General features: G+C 42.5%; 1 protein-coding gene across 10 annotated transcripts in view; it reads left to right on the plus strand.

Moving 5' to 3' along the window:
• HIVEP2 (HIVEP zinc finger 2) overlaps positions 1–20,370 on the plus strand; it is a 201,382-nt gene that overhangs the window by 177,885 nt on the left and 3,127 nt on the right. For all 10 annotated transcript variants that reach the window (XM_077351108.1, XM_077351139.1, XM_077351140.1 and 7 more), the window contains 4 exons: positions 3,278–3,432; positions 8,900–9,075; positions 13,664–13,765; positions 15,469–16,364. In XM_077351108.1, the coding sequence (XP_077207223.1) occupies positions 3,278–3,432; positions 8,900–9,075; positions 13,664–13,765; positions 15,469–16,364 (1,329 nt within the window). The remainder of the gene's footprint in view (positions 1–3,277; positions 3,433–8,899; positions 9,076–13,663; positions 13,766–15,468; positions 16,365–20,370) is intronic.

Here is a 20,370-nt window from a genome sequence, read left to right on the forward strand (position 1 = left end):
AAATTTAACATCTATTTGAATATGACATTTTGTGATTCACAGCTCACTTATTCAAACATGTGGAGTGAAATCAAACTGGGTATTTTTACTTAAGGCTTGCTGAGTGTGATTTCCAACATGAGTCTTTCTAGTTACCTCCTGATTCCGGTCTGTTTTGGTTGCTCAAGACAAGGGACCCGTAAATAGGAGGCCCTCTGGGAGAGATTATCAACCTCTCCCTGTCTATAAGGGAGTTCGCAGAGGTGCTGGAGGCAGTGGTTCGTTTCTTACTGAAAAATCCATCACTGGACCCACACGACGTAGCCAACTACCACCCAGTTTCACATCTTGTGTTTCTAGGCAAGGTAGTTGAAATGGCTGCAGCAGACGAGCTCCTAGCATACTTGGAAGAAGCTTCAGTGCTCGATCCTTACCATTTGAGTTTCTGTCCTGGCCATAGGGTGTAAACAGTGCTGGTCGCCTTGATGGATGATCTCCGGCGCCAGCTGGATCGGGGTTGTCCGGCCATCCTCGTGATGCTCAATCTGCTGGCTGCGTTTGATATGGTTGACCATGAGTTGTTGGCCCACCATCTCACTAGGGCCAGGATCCAGGGGACAGCCCTTCAATGGCTGTGCTCCTTTCTCTGTAACCGGACACAGATGGTGGCAGTGGGGGAGGAATTATTGTGCCTTTACTGACTCCCTTGCAGGGTACAATAGGGGGCAGTACTCTCCCCTACATTATTTAACATCTTTATGCACCTTCTGGCACAGCTGGTCCAGAGTTATGGGCTAGAGTATGCGGATGACAATAGGTGAAGAACACCCATATCTATCTGCTCTTGGATGGTTGCCTAGACTCCCCTCCCCACCCAGTTGCCAGTTGTTTGGAAGCCGTTGCTGGATGGTTAGAGCAGGGTCACCTGAAACTCAACCCCTCCAAGATGGAGGTCCTGTGGCTGGGTAGGAAGGCGGAAGACCAAGAAGCACACTTACCCACTCTGGCTGGGGTGCAACTTAATATCGTGTCCTCAGCCGGAATCTGGGGGTGATTCTTGATACCTCCCTGTCTATGGAGGCCCAGGTAACAAGGGTAGCCTGCACGGTGTTTTACTACTTTTGCCAGTTGATGCTATTAGCGCCCTAGTTTCCCTTGGACTGTCTAGCTACACTGATCCATGCAACAGTCACCTCTAGGCTGGATTTCTGTAACTCACTGTACGCAGGCCTACCCTTGTCCTTGACCGGGAAACTCCAGCTGGTGCAGAATCCAGCTGCTAGGTTCTTCATTGGCACAGCTTGGAGGGCCCATATCCAGCCTGTGCTGAGGCAGCTGCATTGGTTGCCTGTGTTGGACCAGATCAGGTTCAAGGTTTTAGTGTTAACATTTAAGGCCATTCGCAGCTTGGGCCCTGCCTATCTGAGGAATCGCTTATATCCTTATGCCCCCCACAGTGCACTTCACTCTGCAGGTGCTAATCTGCAGGGCCCTGGCTCCAAAGAAGTATGCCTTGCCTCAACCCAGGCCAGGGCCTTTTAAGTCCTGGCCCTGACCTGGTGAAATGAGCTCCCGGGAGAGCTGAAGGCACTAACGGAGCTATCAGAATACTGCAGGGCCTGCAAAACAGAGATTTTCCACCAGAGACAGGAACAATGGGGGGCCCTCCTCAGGTTATACAATAACGTCCACCATATCCCACCCTGGGGGGTAGATGGCTACAGGGATGGGAGAAAGGGATTATACCGCTAGTCTTATTTTATCCTCTTTTATCTTTGTTTTGTTGTTTTGTTATGGGATGGGGTTTTATCATGTTTTATGAGGGGGGGGGGTTATATTGTACCCTGCCACAAGTCCCTGGAGAGTGGCAGGCTAAAAATCTAAGGAATAAATAAAGTATACATTCTCTGTGTAAGCAACTAGGTCAGAATTATGAGTCGCTTATCACATTCTAGTCATTTGCACAGAGAATTTACACTTGGAAGATTCATGACAGAATTCATACCTAGCCTTTCTGTTCCAGCCTTCATACCAAATGAAGTGAGCTTTGAGTCACAAGAGCGCGTGTTGAAATAAATACTGATAATTTTTAAGGTGCCACTCAAGTTTTGTCTTACATTATAACTGGCCCAGTATAAACAAGCAAATCCAGATGTTTTGGATTTTGTGCTTAGGACAGATCTCAATTAATTTAAATTCAAAGCTAAATGTAGTCATTTTGATAGACTGCATATAATTTCTCTCAAATGCAAAGTGCATCAGTCTCTCAATTTGTCTAAAAAAGGATTCTATGTGAGTGAGTCATTCTGAGCGATAGTTATGGCTTCACTTCTCTTTATTTTTCTTAACGCTGTACTTTCTTTATTTATCATGGTAATTCCAGATAGAACTAATACTCTTGGAAAGCTGTCCAAACTACAGTCATGAGGATTTCAATTTCTCATATCAGAATTTAACAATTTTGGACTTTTTAAACATAGCTGTTGATAACATTTAGCCATGAAGTAGGAGAGGCTTCCAGGTATTGCCTAAAGTTAATACCATATCAGGTTCAAAACAGTTTTTAATCAATCACAGGCTTGAGAAGACTGTAAGTTATTTCCAGTACACTGATAGAAAAATGTGATGGAATCCCAAGGCCCACTCAGCTTTTTCAAAATATTATAGGTATTGCCTGGGCCCAAGTAAATTAAATGAGGCACTAGCATCAAATGTGGTAGTTGCCTGGCATTTTCCCAAGCCTGGTGTGGACTTTTCTTTCTCCTGGTATTTGGGTCATCACAGAACTTCTGTCTCTGCTATGAATGAGTGGCTAATGCATTGGGTTGGGGAAATTAAAGGCAGCTGGGCATGGTTGTCTCCACATCACTGCCTTTTGAACTGTAGGCAGAGAAAATAGTGTGTCTTAACCACACCAACCCTGATGGGCCAGATGGCTTTGAGCAGACTAGGACCTGAAATTCCAGTGCTAGCTGTTGACTGATTTTGATCACCCAGTAAGTTTTTTTTAAAGAATCCCTTTTTATTGTTTTATATGGAAATATGGAAATGTGATGTGGTGGTATGATTATAGCATCCCCAGAACAGGGTGTTTCAAAAACTGTCTTTGGTCATCACTTATTGTTTGGTCAAACAAATGACCAAAATAATTAGCTTACAAAGTCTGAGCATGTATAAGGTCAAAACTTGTTTTAAAATATTTACATTAATATTTTTAAAACACTGTTAATTCTGTTTTAGATTTTTTTTCTGATTCTCAAACAGTTAAAACAATTAGTAATTCTGTTTCATTTTACAGATGAAACAAGAGCCATTCTTCATATTTGGGAGCAAGTTGGAAAAGAAGGTAGTGGGGTCTGTTGTCAAAGAAAGAATAAAAGGAGATAGCCATGGCGACAAAGATCTTGTATCCAAACAAAATGAGCCAATGAGGATTAAAATCTTTGAAGGAGGGTAAGAACATAATACTGGTGGGAAATTATAATAATTTTAGAAAAAAAGCCAGGATCCAAAAAGCTTCTTGGGGCTCACATCAATCCAGTGACACGCAATTGTTTTTAAACAACTGACACCTTTTTAAACAACACACATCCTATCACAAACTGCTTTTGAAGGAATTTCTAGCAAAATTCTAGAGCTAATTACCCATTTATTTAGATCTTATCCATTTTTGTTATTTATAAATAACATAGATACCATTTGTGCAGTTATTTTTACCACTAAAATTCCATTCAGAGGTTCCTGTAAAACACTGTAGCCTATCAGTTAATGAAAACATACAAAGAAAGGGACCTGCAAGAACTTCTGGGAGTTATATAATTTTCCCCTCCCTCCCCTCACTATTTCCACTTTCCCATACTAGTATACTAAAAATCCATATAACCTCTCCCCTTTTCTGTTTCTTTCTCTACTTTCCAACCACTAGCCAACTTAGTTTTTTCTCTCTATCTTCAGCTTTCATACCTTCTCTCTCCTAGCAGGAAAACTGTGGTCGAGTTGTGTCAAGTTGGGCCTGGTTGCATGTGATGGTTCCTAGGCTGAGTCCAGTTGCACAGTGATAAACATGCAAGGACCTTTAGGGAGTCCCTTACTTAATCTTGTATTCCTTTCCCTATATTATTTTTTTCTTATGTTCTACCTGTCGACTCCATAGTCTCATGCTTACATGCAGCCCTCTCTCCTTCCCACCATCAACCAATGTCCCTTTAATCTGCCCCACGTCTTCAGTTATACTTAATTTATGCTGTCTTTCATGACAATGTGGATTCAAAGCAGCCTACATTATTGTCCTTTCCTCCATTTTATCCTCACAACAATCCTGTGAAGTAAGTTTGGCTGATCATGTATAATTGGTCACCCAGTGAATTTCTGCTGCAGAGAGGTTACCTGGCTGTCCAACATCCTAGTATGACACTGTAACCACTATACCACCCTGGCTTTCATGGGATGGCTGCTGTTGAATGGTAGCAAGCACTCGGTCCTCAATGAGTCATACAACTCTCAAGGTACCAAGTTGTCTGGTGGTGGATGACAGGCCTGGTAGTGGTATCAGAGGCATTTACAGAACTTCCTTGGACAGCCTGGCATATTGCTTGTGTGTCGAACAGGATAGGGAAAGAAAATAGGATTCAGTTTATCTTCTGTGGGATACTTTGCTGCACCCTCATCATGTTTTCACTCCAGTCTAGCATTTGTCTTCCGTATGCAGTAGGGTGGTGGTTCCCAGCCATTTGCTATGGTAACCCATATATCCAAATTTACTTGATATGGTGACCCACTTAGGAGAGATCATGCATAAATCAATAACACTGCAAAAACCTGGGACCCACTTTCACAGGCTTCATGACCCACTTTTGGTTGGAATTGTGACCACAAATTCCTATACCATTTGGTCGTACATAGAAAAGAAAGTTCTGTCTACTGCTTTGCTGTGGGCTGAAGTACTGGATTCATGGGTTAAATGGAGCATATTTGCAGTTCCTTTTCAACATGTGTAAGGTGCAGTTTATGCAGAAATGGGATAATGGTGATACAGTGCATATAGTCTTTCAAGAATGAAATATGAACCCACCAGAAATATCTGCACACAGTGGCTTTTTGCACATGGGTTGCTGTAACCTATTATCTCCATTGGCCTATGTAATTTTTTTAGAAAGATGATCTAATAATATCCTCAACATAAATTTTTCAGTTTATGGTAGTGCTGGATTTACTGAGCAGTTTGTTCTTATGCAAGTTTATTTTAAAAATTGTTAACAAATATACAGTAAGTTGATTCTTTTGCAGGTTTATTTTGTGTGCCTCTATAGCTTGAGTTTCCTTGTGTTTGTTATTCAAAGGGCATTAGCACCACTGATAGGTCTCATGATTCAAATGAACATATTTGAATAGCAAAAATTTCTCTCCCATCAATTGTGACTATAAGCCTTAAGGCTTATAAGCACAAGTATTCTTTTAGAAAATTCACCAATTCAAGAAGCCCAGCTTATTATATTATCTACTTTGCCATTCAGGAGTTTTGTTTGTTTGCTTTCATGAATAGTGAACTTAGAAAATTCTAAATAAGTCTGTGGTGTCTTGGCCACAGTTCTGTGTCTTCATTAATGGAAAATGTACCTCTTAAACCAAGCATTTTCCCACCACTGTGTGATCAGAAAGGACCATAATGTTCTTGTCTGCAAAACCTCATTGTGCCTTCAAAGCATATAATCTAGCGGTAGAAAAATATTGGCATTCACAGAGGACATATGTTTAAGAAGGGGTTATAAGGGCAAAGAGGTTAAAGGACTTGATATCATATTGATAGGACCCTAGACTTATATCAGTGGAAAAATACCTAACAATTGTAACCACAGTTTCTCCAGCCAGCATCAGTTGAGGAAGAAGTTGTAGGAACTGTATTGGTGAATAGGGAGGGTAGTAACAAAAAGAGAAAGTTGCAGTATCTCTAGCCTTCCAGATTCAAACAATTCCCCAGTCCCTCAAATCACCTGCTAACTTGCATAACAGAAATTAAAATACTAATACAGCAAGAAAAAGATGGGTAATTAAAGGACACACAAATATAAACTGCAAATGATCCGTAGGCAGCTCAGTTTAAAATTGGTTGAACAGAGATGAGGTCTGCATGCCAGTCTCATACTTTCCTGTAGTTCAGCTGCCTCTCTGTGGTGGTGGTAGTATCTGAAGGCTTTTGGTGTAGCTACAAGTCTCTAGACTTCACCTGTGCTTAGGCTCCTCACTAGGTGAAGCTGTTTTTTGAACAGGACATCCCTCTTCAGATGGCTTCCATGTCCCTTTCTCCTTGGAAAGCTACCTTTTCCCTCAGAAATCTCTTTTCTCAGATACCTCTGAAGGCTTTCTCTCAGGGACAAAATACTTTCCCCACAAACTCCAACAGAAGGCCAAGTCCATAGAGTTATGTAAACCCAACTCCAAACTATATAAATAACTACAGCAATCTAAAAGTGAATTAAATCTTTTTTCTGTTCTAAATGTCTAGAAGGTAAAAACCCTGATTCCACAGGACTGTGTAATCCCTTACTTCAGCATAATAATTCCAAAGGTTACCTGTTTCTGTTGCAGCAAAAGTAAAACAGGAGTTCAGTAGCAAAGACAATTACGGTACATTTTGTTTTAAAATGTAAAAAGCTGGAAATAGTCCCCAACCGCACCTGTAGATCAGGTCATGTTTTAAACTGTCTTATTGTAACGTCTCACCCCCTCTGTCTTTTTATTCTGTGTACTTTTAAGTATAAATATATCTGCCTAATAAACATTGACCATATATCTGATAAAGAGAGATCTAACAAAATCTCATGAAGGAATACATTTTGTTGACTTTAAAATATCACTGGATTCCTCTTTCCAGTAAACCATTCCACCTTCCTAGCTTCATTCTATTTGAAATGCTTCCTGCTAAACTTGACACAGCTGAAAATAAAATTATTTTAATAAAATAGTGAGAGAGAGAGAGAGAGCATACAATGCAGGAAACAATAGAAGGCAACAGATTTATTATGGATTTATCCAACTTCCCCATTAAACTTTTAGTGAATAATGGCAATTTAGTGAATAATGGCAATTTCAAATGTAATGGCCACTGTGGAAAATAACTGAACTATTGAACCAGTTATTGTATTTTTATCTGAATTGCTTGGTTCATGGATTGCTCTTTTCACATTTACATCACTATTTTGCTTACTAAAATAATATGTAAGCACTGTATTCTGTATCTTTTGTCAAAGAATGATTGTAAGGATATCCTATATTATGAGGGGCTCCTACAAGTCAAAGTAACAGTGGACATGATACCAGTCTTTGTAATGTTATAATTAGGCAAGAATCTAGCACATGCTGTTGAGTCTTTGAAGATTTGATGGTTCCCCAGCTCTAAGAAAAATTAATATGAAAAGCGGCAGTCAAGGCCAAAACATACTACCAGTTAATATTTTCTGTGTGTATTTCTCACATTAGTCTGTAAAGTGCAGATATAAATCCAATGAGGATTATGTGTATGTCAGAGGATGAGGACAGGGAAAGTATATTTGTGAAGAATGTGGGATTCGGTGCTGAAAAAACATCCGCACTCATACCGATGTACAGCCTTATATATGCAAGCTGTGTAATTTTGCCTTCAAAACTAAAGGTATATAGAAACTAAACTATAGGAGGAGTTTATTCTTGGCGTTCTGCCATACATCTTTTAAATGTAAAGGAAGTTGACGAAGCAAGGTAGTTTTATTCATGAAAATAAGCCTTCATGAAATCTAACTTTTCCAATTTGTCTAAGCAAGAGAGAAAGCGAGAGGGAGAGAAAGAGGCAGAGAGAGAGAGGCAGAAAGGAGAGAGATAAATTGAGGAAGGAAGGAAGGAAGGAAGGAAGGAAGGAAAGAAGGAAGGAAGGAAGGAAGGAAGGAAGGAAGGAAGGAAGGAAGGAAGGAAGGAAGGAAGGAAGGAAGGAAGGAAGGAAGGAAGGAAGGAAGGCAAGCAGGCAAGCAGGCAAGCAGGCAGGCAGGTGCCATGAAAGGGGACGGGGCAGGAGTGGAAGGAAGGAGGGGGAGAGGGTAATCTGGACAGGTGGGGGGGCGAGTCACGAGAGCGGGCGGGAGGAAGAGTTGGGGGTTGAGAAGGGTGGGTGGCTGTGTGTCTGGGGATAGGGAATCGGCGGTGGCAGAGTGCAGGGGTTAGTGGTGAGGGGGGGAAGAGTTGGGGGTTGAGAAGGGTGGATGTCTGTGTTTCTGGGGGCAGGGAAGCAGCGGCAGTGGAGTGCAGGGGTGAGTGGCGAGGGAAGGAAGAGTTGGGGGTTGAGGAGGGTGGGTGGCTGTGTGTCTGGGGGCAGGGAAGCACGGAGTTGTGTTGCAAGGGGGGTTGGGGGGAAGGGTTGAGAAGGGTGGGTGCCTACCTTCTTGTCGGCGGACAGCTGCATAATGGCTTGGGGGGTGGGTGGGTCGGGAGGCACTTCATGCCTCCCGACTCATCAGTCCGGGGACAAGGGGCCAATCATTGGCCCCCCCATCCCAGACCGAGCCCTCCCCCACACTGCTTTATTTATATTGCTCCCATGAAGCGGTGTAAAGATAGAAGGTATACATAGTTCCGTATAACATTCTCTTGGGTTTGGGGGTTTTTTGCCATCTAAAATACTTTAGTCAATGACTGTGCTTATTGCTGTAGTTCTTTAACAGCAATCTAGATTTAAAACATAACTGAGACATGCAAAATGGAAACTAGACAAGTGAGCCCTGCAAATGCAATCACACACATTCTTTTGCCATTATTGATGACACAATCACAGAATGTGTCCTGAGCCCTAAGATGTGCACATACAGTTGTCCTCATGTATGCATTTTCTGTATATTATTACATTTCTGAATATTATGTCTTGGACAATATTTTAATTAAGGCCTTCTTCCAACAGGTATAAATCCAATGAGGATTATGTGTATGTCAGAGGACGAGGACGGGGAAAGTATATTTGTGAAGAATGTGGGATTCGGTGCAAGAAACCAAGCATGCTGAAAAAACATATCCGCACTCATACCGATGTACGGCCTTATATATGCAAGCTGTGTAATTTTGCCTTCAAAACTAAAGGTATATAGAAACTAAACTAAAGGAGGAGTTTATTCTTGGCATTCTGCCATACATATTTTCAATGTAAAGGAAGTTGACGAAGCAAGGTAGTTTTATTCATGAAAATAAGCCTTCATGAAATCTAACTTTTCCCATTTGTCTAAGTGATTCAAGGATTTATGTGAGATAGAAGACTCTTTGAGTAACTTAATTAAGAAATATGGGCTTCTACTCAGCCCATCTGTCTGCAAAGGAAATGTAGCGGCATAAAAACTGTCTTGGCAAATATTTTTTTCAGGCTCAAAATGTTACGGTGCTGGTATTAATTACATCAATATACAAAATGCTACAGGGATTGTACATTTGCAGTAGCACATTGCAGAAGCAGAACATTAGCTGCAGGGCAGAGAATTCCTGATCTGATGTACAGTGGCTTGGTTTCACATTTATAAATAATGCAGAAATCCACAGGCTCCAGGTGGGCCACTCTGTCCACAGTTGCATTAATTATGTATTGAGATGTGATGGCTCATGTTCATATGTACCTACTCACTTAGGGTGGGGAGACTTCCATTTGTTAGCCTGTGGGCTATACAGATAGTAATGTCCCCAGGAATTTGAACTGAACCATTTACAAGGGAGAGATCAATTTCTTTAGCAATTCTTTATTCTCATGGCATGTTTAAATCCCATATGATTTTACTTAGTCTTAATACCAAAAATACATATAGACTAATCTTGATGGCTATTACGTCTCTTTGTGTGTGTGCACATGTGGTAAATAAGCAGGATATAAGTAGCAACCCACAAGGACTTGTGAGAATCCCCAACTATTTCCTTTTTTAACCCCCCCCCCGCCTATTTCTTTTTCCTGGTTCCTTATCTCTGTCTATCTCCCTATCTCCTTCCCACCCCTCTGCCTACTGGGTGACCCAGGGCCACTCACAGTTCTCTCAGAATTCTTTCAGCCTCACCTACCTCATAAGGTGCCTATTATGAGAGGAAGGTAAATGCAATTGTAAGCCACTTTGAGATTCCCCAGGGTAAAGAAAAAACGTATCAAAACTGATTCATTTTCTGTTCTTTATAGCCCTATTTTTTTGAGCCTCTTGTGCCGCAGAGTGGTAAGGCAGCCGTCTGAAAGCTTTGCCCATGAGGCTGGGAGTTCAATCCCAGCAGCCGACTCAAGGTTGACTCAGCCTTCCATCCTTCCGAGGTCGGTAAAATGAGTACCCAGCTTGCTGCTGGGGGGGTAAACGGTAATGACTGGGGAAGGCACTGGCAAACCACCCCATATTGAGTCTGCCATGAAAACGCTAGAGGGCGTCACCCCAAGGGTCAGACATGACTCGGTGCTTGCACAGGGGATACCTTTACCTTTTTATAGCCCTATTTTAGCACTCAAGAAAGACTTATTTGGGCCAGGTCTGACTACAGTTGCCGGCTCCAAGTTGGAAAATAACTGGAGATTTTGTGGTGAAGTTGAGGGTGGGAGGGTTTGGGGAAAGGAGGGGCCTCAGAAGGCCTATTATGCACGGAGGGGAAGGTCAACATTTGAGGTGGGATGGCGGCGGCTAAAATCACCAATAATGCATGCTGCAGGTGGCAGCCAGGCACAGAGTCGATGTATGCCGCCAAAAGAACTGCGTTAGCGAAACGCGGAAGAAAGAGGAGCTTCCTGGGCGACCAGGGCACAACCAGAAGTGGCTCCGGAGTGGCCACGTGCATAATCAGGGAGGTCCGTGGTGTACAGGACTTCTGGGTGTGCTTGCTCTCTCCCCTTCCGCTAACCTTTGGGTCCGCCGGCAGGGCCTGCGTGTGCCGTGGCTGCCCTCCTTGGTGGCCCAGCCTTGGTCAGCACCGTGCTCGCCTCCCTTCCTGTTTGCTCTGCATGGCCGCCTTGTCGGCCGCAGCTAGCAGCTACTATGGGTTTTGCTGCCCTTGCGTTCCGACCCGTACGTTTGCGGTTTTCTTCGCTTCTTCCTTCTCCGCGTTTTCCATGTGACCGCCAACCACCATTTCAGCGGCCATGCATAATAGGCCCTAGATATTATATAATAGAATTCACTCTCAAAAGGAGACATTTTCTCATGGGGGACTGATCTCTGTAAACTGGAGTTCAGTTGTAATTCTGGGATATTTCCAGATCCAACCTGAAGGTTTGCAGCATTAAGCCTAGCAGCAACAATAAGATTTTTTAAATGACTCAACTAGGCCTGGATGCTTTCTGTTCAACAGCAGGCACTCTGTGAAAGCCAGTGTGGTCTAGCAGTTAGAGTTTCAGAGTAGGGTTTGAGAGACCTAGGTTTGAAACTCCATCTTGCTCTGGCAGACCAGTCATGTTTTTTCACCCTAACATATCTCACAGGGTTATTGTGGAGATAAAAAGGAGAAGATAATAACTGCTTTGGGCACCTCTGTGAAAAAAGGTGGGGTTTAAATGAAATAAATAAATAAGTTGCTGAAGATGGAAGGCAGATAAAATGTAGATTGGATAATGACTAAAAGGAGGGAATGAGGCAAGAAAACTAGGCAGAGACTGCTGGTGTTTATGTGGGGACCACTGCCATCCCACCTCAAATGTTGACCTTCCCCTCCGTGCATAATAGGCCTTCTGAGGCCCCTCCCTTCCCCAAACCCAGTAGGCTTCATGTGTCACCCAGTAGGCTTCATGTGAAGAACCCAGTGAAGAACCCAGTTCATGTGAGAACCCAGTTCTCCTTGTTAGAGTCTGCCAATCTTAACTACTCCACACCGACTCTGATCCTGCCCCCAGCCTTTGCCTTTTAATGACAGAGTTAAGCCTAGAATTTCCATTGCCCAGCAACAGCTATTGAGTTAGTCTTTTGCTTAACGCTACAAGTTCTCTTTTTGTCATTTTTGCAGCCATACAATGGTGTTTTTTGTTCGTTTTATTTTTCACATTTTCCTGCAAACCTGGGGCACTTTGTTAGGTGTGTAGAAAAGTTTGCCATTTCACAGTTCCCATCACTGGACTGAAAGTATCCAAAGATTTGGCCAACATTGCTTTTAAAATATAAGTTAGGGTCTTGCTGGTTTTGTAATACTAAGGTGATAGCAATTCTTTTGGTGCTTCTTTTGGACTGCTTTCATGTAGAATTTGTGACTTAAGGGCCATTCTGCACAACGGGCAATTTCGCTAAGTCTGAGCGCTATTGAAAAGCGCTGGAAGCAAAAGCAATGCACACAACTGGTTCTATCGGTAACGCACACAGCCGGTTCTATCGAAAAAAGGGCTCTCCCACTAACGCTGCTCTCGTGACGCACAAGTTTATGATCTCGCCAAAATTGAAACAAAGGAGGTGATATTTTTCCACGTTTCCTCCCTCCCCTGGCCGTCAATCAAACAGAGCAGCCAATTAACAGTTGGGTTCATGTTTCCCTTTAAAAACTGTTTTTTAAAAACACAAAAACACCAGTAGCAACACATATTCATTCATTCGATGTATCAGAAAGACCTTTTTCACTGGCTTATGAGCTGGCGCTTACTCGTTTACACACTCTGAAAGTAACCCCCCCCCCCCCCCCGTGCTATTTCTGGCTGAAATTACAGGCAGTGTCAAACAGGGGGCTGTATTGTGCTTGGAAACTTTATGGACAATTGCTTGTGGAGGGATTTCAGCCAAAGAAGCATCGCTTATTTGTTGTTTTGACCAGTTTAAGGGGGGGGAAATGGTGATCGTGACGCCTGAAGCTCGGGTGTGAGAGATTATGGAGGGACATGCTTGCTACTACTGTACTGAAAATGCACGTCTTTTTCGGATGTGTTGCAGGTTGTTCTCAAGACTCTAGCGGTTTTTTAGGGGGGATCCAAGATTTGTGGATTCCCTGAAAATCGCTACAATGAAGCGATTTTTGCGGGAGTGTTGCAGGAGTGTTTCAGATTGTGTATGATGTCGTGAATAATGAAGAATAAATAGTGTTACCCAATGGTAACACTTCAGCAACATTAACGCTGTGCGGAATGGCCCTAAGAATTTCTGGTCTTTTTGTATCAAAGACAAATAATTTGGGACCACATATTAGAATAGTCCTGTTCCTGTTTGACATGCCAACATCATCAGAGGATGATTGTAGATCTAACCCTTAGAATTTATCCTGTGGGTTACCCAAAGTTTTCATTGCTTTTTAGCATCTATATTTGGCTACTTTCAACTGTCTTCAGTATGGCATATCATCACTATTTTTGTTATATTTATTCAGAAATCTTTTGCCTGTTGTGAGCTAGATGATGGCTGACAATTCTAAGCTGGATCCCTATAAGACATAATAAATTACAATATATAGTCATTCCATCACCAATATTAATAATATTTAATAGCCATTGTCCATATATGTAAGGGACAACATTAATACAGGCACCATTGTCATTGAATATGGAGCATTTCCAATAAACAGAGCTAAACATGAAAAAACACAATTATAAGAACATGCTATTAAATTACTATTTAATTAAATGAGAATTTCTTCCATTGGTCCTGTTTGCTTACTAATTATCTAGGTAAGCAAGAAGAGAACATTTTCTAGAACTACCATGACATTTTCATGAATTCCATCTAATCCAAGTAATCTCCCCTTCTTTCCTCAGGAAATCTGACAAAACATATGAAATCTAAAGCACACATGAAAAAATGCCTAGAGCTGGGAGTATCAATGACATCAATTGATGATGCTGAAACAGAAGAAGCAGGTATGTCACATAGGGCTTCATGAGTTGCAGTGGTTTTTGCAGTAAGGAAGTGACTCACCACACTTCATCCCTGACAAGAGTGGATATAAAAGTTTGTTTTTACAAAGAAGTTTACCTTCTGTCGCTACCAAGCATTGTAAATATTTACAAGCTTGATGAATGTTTTGACCTATTTTATTGGAGAAGAAACCCCCAAGCCTGACAGTCCTTCAGAGAGCTCAGATCTGCTAGGCTTGATGCATTGAGTGTACATCATATTCACAGAGACTGAGCGGAGATGCATTCTGTGACAGTGCAAGAGCTGCAAGAGTTTTGGGATACTCGGGATAGCGATTTGGTATTCGAACAGAACTAAGCTGCAAAGTGTAGAATCTGGCTTCCAGTAGTGCAGGGGTAGTCAACCTGTGGTCCTCCAGATATCCAAATGCTGGCAGGGGCTCCTGGGAATTGTAGTCCATGGACATTTGGAGGACCAAAGGTTGACTACCCCTGCAGTAGTGGATATGATGCATCCTTGAGACCTTGGGGGTATAAAGATAATCTTTAAAAGGTAAAATTACTAGCCAAGTATTGGACTGACAGTACAGCCCTAAGCATCATTACAACCTTCAAAGCATAATTTGACATTGGATTGTGTCATCTAGGATTTTGGAGCCTAGTTCAAGTATAATGGCCAAACCATAGTTTGACCATCATGAACAAGCTTTGTCATGCATGTGCTTTTCCCTCCTTCTCTTGTACTTCACATCTGTTCTCACAAATCATAGCTGTTATGACATCTCAATTGGGAATGATTTGCTTCCATGCCAGAACTGGAAATCATGTATGCTTGTGAGTTTCTAGTCCTGGTAGTGATCAAATTAGGGTTTATAAAAACTACAGTATAGACTTTCCAATTCAGAGTCTATGGCATGCTATAATCTGTATGAACAAAGATGTGAGGGAGGAAAGCTGAAACATATGAGGGAAGAGGAAAAGGAAGAAACACATGAACCCCAAGATGGGTTCTGTTTTGTCAAATTTCAGTTAAGTTATATGATCAGATTCTTATATAATTCCCAGCCTCAACGAAGTGCGCCTGGCCTCAACCAGAGCCAGAGCCTTTTCCGTCCTGGTCCCAACTTGGTAGAATGATCTCCCGGAGGAGCTGTGGGCCCTGTGGGATCTTTCAGCATTCCGCAAGGCCTGCAAAATGGAGCTCTTCTGCCAGATCTACGGTTGAGGCCAGGCAGCCAGGTAGATCATGGCCTCTCCTATAGAAGTGGCGGCAAATTCCATCTGTTCCCTCTTACTCCCTCCTCCTTTAAGATGATACTGGGGATATTGTTAGGGTTGGGGCAAGTTGCTAATGTGTCTTATGGGTTTTTATGAATGTAATTTGGTTTCACATCTGTTTTTAAGGGGATTTTATTGGGTTTTTTATTCAGATGATTGTAACCTGCTGCGAGCCTTTGGGGAGTGGTGGGCAATAAATTGAAAAATAAAATAAATAAATATCTTATCCTGCAAAACCTGCAGAGAGCTATAGAAACCAGTGGGATGTGTGTAGTTCATTGTACTGGACTACAGATTGCTTTGTGCATGGCTGATTTCTACAACTACAACATTAAAGAGGACTGATTCCACTGAGAACTGTAGGCAAAACTGATCAAGCGCAGAAATATGTCCTCTGCATATATCCTATTTTGTCACATTCATTGCAGAAAACATGGAAGACACACACCAAGAAGTTGAAAAGAGTAATATGACTGGTACATCAACAGAACACCAATTCTCTGATGCTGAAGAATCAGAAGGAGAAGATGGAGAGGATGATGATGATGATGAAGATGATGATTTTGATGATGTGCTTGGAGATTCAACACCCAAAACAAGATCACGAAGTACTAGCCCTCAGCCCCCTAGATTCTCTTCGCTTTCTGTTAATACTGCTACAGCATCTTATAGAGGCTCTCCTGATAGTTCAGTAGGACATTCCTCCTTGATAAGTTATTTGGTCACTTTACCTAGCATTCAGGTTACTCAGCTCTTAACGTCAAGTGACTCTTGTGATGATTCACAGATGACAGAATATCAGAGGTTTTTCCAGAACAAAAGTACAGATTCAGAACCTGACAAAGATAGGCTAGACATACCTAGTTGCATGGATGAAGACTACATGGTTTCTTTAGAGTCCAACTCATCTCCTAGAGATTTCTCATCTTCCAGCAGACAGTCCTCACCAGGATATGATTCTTCACCATATAGAGATAATTCACCAAAGAGGTATTTGATGCCCAAAGGGGATTTATCACCTAGAAGACATTTATCACCTAGGAGAGAGATTTCACCCATCAGACACATTTCACCAAGGAAGGAAGCTGTAATGAGGAGAGAGTTATCACCACGAAGAGATGTTTCACCAAGACGTCATCTGTCTCCAAGGAGAGCTATGTCACCTGGAAAAGACGCATCCTCCCGAAGAGACCTGTCTCCACGAAGAGAAAGAAGGTATATGGCATCTGTTAGAGCAACATCACCCCGAAGAGGTTTGTTTCATAACCCAACGTTGCCCATGGGCCAGTATTTGCAGTCTGAATCGGTACCATTGGGACAGTCAGTAAGTTGAAATTATTATTTATTTGTTATTTGCCACTGTTCATGTCACAGAAGTTATTTTGAATAATATATAATGCTGCATATATTATTTATTCCAAGTTTCTTCATTATGTGATATACCGTATTTGCTGGTGTATAAAACGACTGGGCATATAAGACGACCCCCCAACATTTCCACTCAAAATATAGAGTTTGTTACATTACAATACAGTACTATGGGCCACTATGGGCAGCTACGTCTATCCCAACTGAAGTGCACCCGGCGTATAGGACGACCCCCCCACTTGGAGGCATATTTTTCAGGGGGAAAAAGTAGTCTTATACGCCAGCAAATACTGTAATTTAATGCTTTCTGTAAGGCGTAGTTAAAGAGTTCACATCTCACATGTCCTTTGTATAGTTCTGAATGTTCATTGAAGAAAATAATATACTTATTTTTGTAGCTCAGCATTAATGTATTCTTTGTTTCGGGTCTAGATCCAGGATATATTAGCCTGTCTCCAGATTAGCACAAGAGGAAATTACTGATGGAACTAGAACTTTTCTGCCTTTCCACTGTCCCTCTCAAAATGCTGTCCCAGAAACAGTGCTGGGAAGTGTGTGTAGGTCTGCAGGGGGAGTGGAGTACTGGTGCAAATTGTCCCATCCCCAACTGGCAGAAGTGACCTTCCACAGGGGAAATGCTACACATTTAGATAATGAAACTTTTTAATGGGTTCATTGTTTCATTGTTTATCATTCATGTAGAAACATGTACACCTTTTTAAGTTTTCTCTTGAAGGAGGAAATCATATGCAAGATAAGGAATCACTCAAGAGAAGTCTTTTCACTTGAGCTTTGAAATAAAAAATCCCACCAGCTGAGGCCAGAATACTCTGCTAAATTAGGGTCAACATATCCTTCTGTTTGTCTGACAGAAAAGATGGTTATTTGTTTCCTCACTTTTTATTTTCCTGAGATAACTAAAGGCAATTATGTTTATGCCTGTGGGAGTGCTCAAATACACCAGGAAGCCAATTCTGAAGTCTAGAAATTGCTACTTTTGTGCATCCAAATTCAATTCTTTCCATCCACAGGGAGCAATCCTGATTGTAGGGAAGGAAATAGAGAAATGAGAGAAGAGCAGCTGTACTCATCAGTAGTAGTATCTGTAGCATTTATATCATAATTTGCTCTTGGTGAGGCCTAGTTCTCACAAACAGTAGATGCAACATAGAGATGTACAAAAAAAGGAACCTAAGTATTTTTCAGGTCTGGGTATATTGAACCCCTCCTCCCCATATTGGTATTTCCCAGTATTCCTAAATCCCAATACTGAGGTTGTATTCAGATTCAGTAAATATTCAGGAATGCTGATTGTTTTTGTCTTTGATGGAAAATCTATCTGGGGCTTGGAGGGCTGCTGTTTTTTTAGGTAAAAAAGGTAAAAGTATCCCCTGTGCAAGCACCGGGTCATGTCTGACCCTTGGGGTGACGCCCTCTAGCGTTTTCATGGCAGACTCAATACGGGGTGGTTTGCCAGTGCCTTCCCCAGTCATTACCGTTTACCCCCCAGCAAGCTGGGTACTCATTTTACCGACCTCGGAAGGATGGAAGGCTGAGTCAACCTTGAGCCGGCCGCTGGGATTGAACTCCCAGCCTCATGGGCAGAGCTTTCAGACAGCTGCCTTACCACTCTGCGCCACAAGAGGCTCTTTTTTGAGGTAGAGACACCCAAAAAAACTAAAAACAAATTCAAGTTTGAAAAATGCTGGACCTGGGGTCAATTATTTATTCCCCCAAGGAAGGTGCCCTCATCCTCCATTGTTTCCATGGAGGGGGCTAAGGCATTTAAACTATAAAGGGAATGTGATCCCTTTAAAATGTAAATACCTTTTTCAAGCAGCAGTGGTATGAGTGAACTCTGAAGGTATTTTAAGGGCTCACAAACCCTTTAAATGCTTTTTCCAAGCTGAAAGTTCACTCCAAAGGCATTTAAAGGAACTGAGAGCCAGCATGCTGTAGTGGTTAATAGCAGCAGCCTCTAATCTAGAGAACTCGTTTTGATTCCTGACTCTTCCACAAGCAACCAGCTGGATGACCTTGGGTCAGTCACAGTCTTCTCAGAGCTCTCTCACCCCAGTGTGTAGACCTGCCAAGGACTGAGCTTGAGGTCCAAGGCAGGATCGTAATTTTGAGTACACAATTCACAAGCATGTGGTTGGATCCCACCTGCCTGATCCAGTCAGTTTTATGTGCACTGATGGGAAGATCCTTTTGTTCATTTGTGCATATAAGTTGCGAGTTTGTGTGGGATTCAGTCTTGGTCCTCTGTTCCTTAGAGCTGGGGTCACAGTAAAGAGATGAAATGAACTCCCAGTGTCCTGGTTTCTGAGTCCATGGATCTAACAGGGTGTTTATTGTGGGGAGAGGATGGATAGCTGATTGTAAGCTACTTTGAGACTACTTCAGGAAATAAAAAGCAGGGTACAAAAACCCAGCTCTTCCTCCTCCTCCTCCTCCTTCTAACCAGTAAGGGTTTTTTTTTTTTGCTTGAATTAGCCAAATGTATACCTGTAATACAAAGAAATCTGTCTCTGAATTGTACCACTTCAGCATGTGAATGAGGGCTCATATGACTAAATGCTCCATACAATAAAATAATTTTCTACATATATAAATTGATTATGTGAGGAAGAAGACTGATATATCAGACCATCACGCTTCTCTCTGATAATTAGTTACAGATTTATTAGAAATATCTTTAACCGCTCCTGCGGAACGGATTAAATAATCAGGTAAGGGCACCTAAGGAGGGCCCTGGCCGTGATGAGGAAGGGTGCCAATTGGCCCCTTCCCCCGGACTGACAATCGGAGTTTGTCAGTCCGGTGGCAAGGGACCAATCGGGAGCCGTGCGCAGCACAGGTCCCGATTGGTCCCTTGCTGCCAGACTGACGGCAAGGGATTGGCCACTGGCGGCAAGAGCCCGCGGCTAAACCCCGTGGCTGCAACACGCCCCGGCAGCAGCAGCAGCAAGACGTGGTGCCTGCTGCCACCAACAAAAAGCCACCAGCCCCCAACCTCTCTCCTCATCCCGAGCTCACCACGGCAACTGCGCCATGCCGCCACACACCCTTCGGACCCGCCACTACCTGCCCGCCGACATCTTCTCACTCTCCAGTAATACAGGTAGCCAACTGCACGCCCTCACCACAGGACACCGTGGCTGCGGCGGACAAGCCTCCCAGCCTCTCACATGGCTGCCTGCAGCTGCGGCGGGGGGGGGGGGCTGCGAACGGACGCCGGCGCCCGAGGGACAGTCCCATGCCCGCTAGCGCCCACTGCCTTTAAAGTGCAGCGGACTTGATTACTAGTACTAGAATATTTAGTTAGTGAGACACCACCTGCAGTCTGGACTTTCCAGATACAAATCTCAGCTGCTTCTTGCGGAAACAAGATATATTGATGTGAGCAGTTCTCCCAGAAAATTTATCAGTGATAAACAATAAAATGTCCTTCTCTATATTTATCTGAGTTGATAAATTTTCTATTGATAATAGATTTTATATTGATTCCAACTGGATTTCTTCATGTGTATAGTATGTGTGTGCCTATTTTCCATGAGTGAATGCCTACAATACAGGTCATGTTCTATAGAAATCCTCCACTTTAATGCCACAATGCCCTATCTTCTTTGAATACATTGAGTAGTAGCATTGCAAGAAGGGATACCCAGATACCACAGAACTTTTTAACATTATGGCATATTTACATGATTGTAAAATACCTGAGGGCCTTAACTTCTGTAGTTCCTCACTTTATTCTTTCCAGACCTCTTCTTTCCAGATACTACTAGATTCTTGGTTGCTGGGTTGCATTGGAACTTCTGCCTTCGAAACTGGTTTGCTCATTAAATGTGAAATGTAGCAGAGTAACTTGGAAAGTAATTGAGGAAGATTTTAAAGATCGAGAACATAAGGAGCAAATTTTTAATTGTTTCTTGCATCCTTAATGACATTTGGGATTG

Source organism: Paroedura picta, chromosome 1, assembly GCF_049243985.1.
Source record: "Paroedura picta isolate Pp20150507F chromosome 1, Ppicta_v3.0, whole genome shotgun sequence".
Taxonomy (NCBI): Eukaryota; Metazoa; Chordata; class Lepidosauria; order Squamata; family Gekkonidae; genus Paroedura; species Paroedura picta.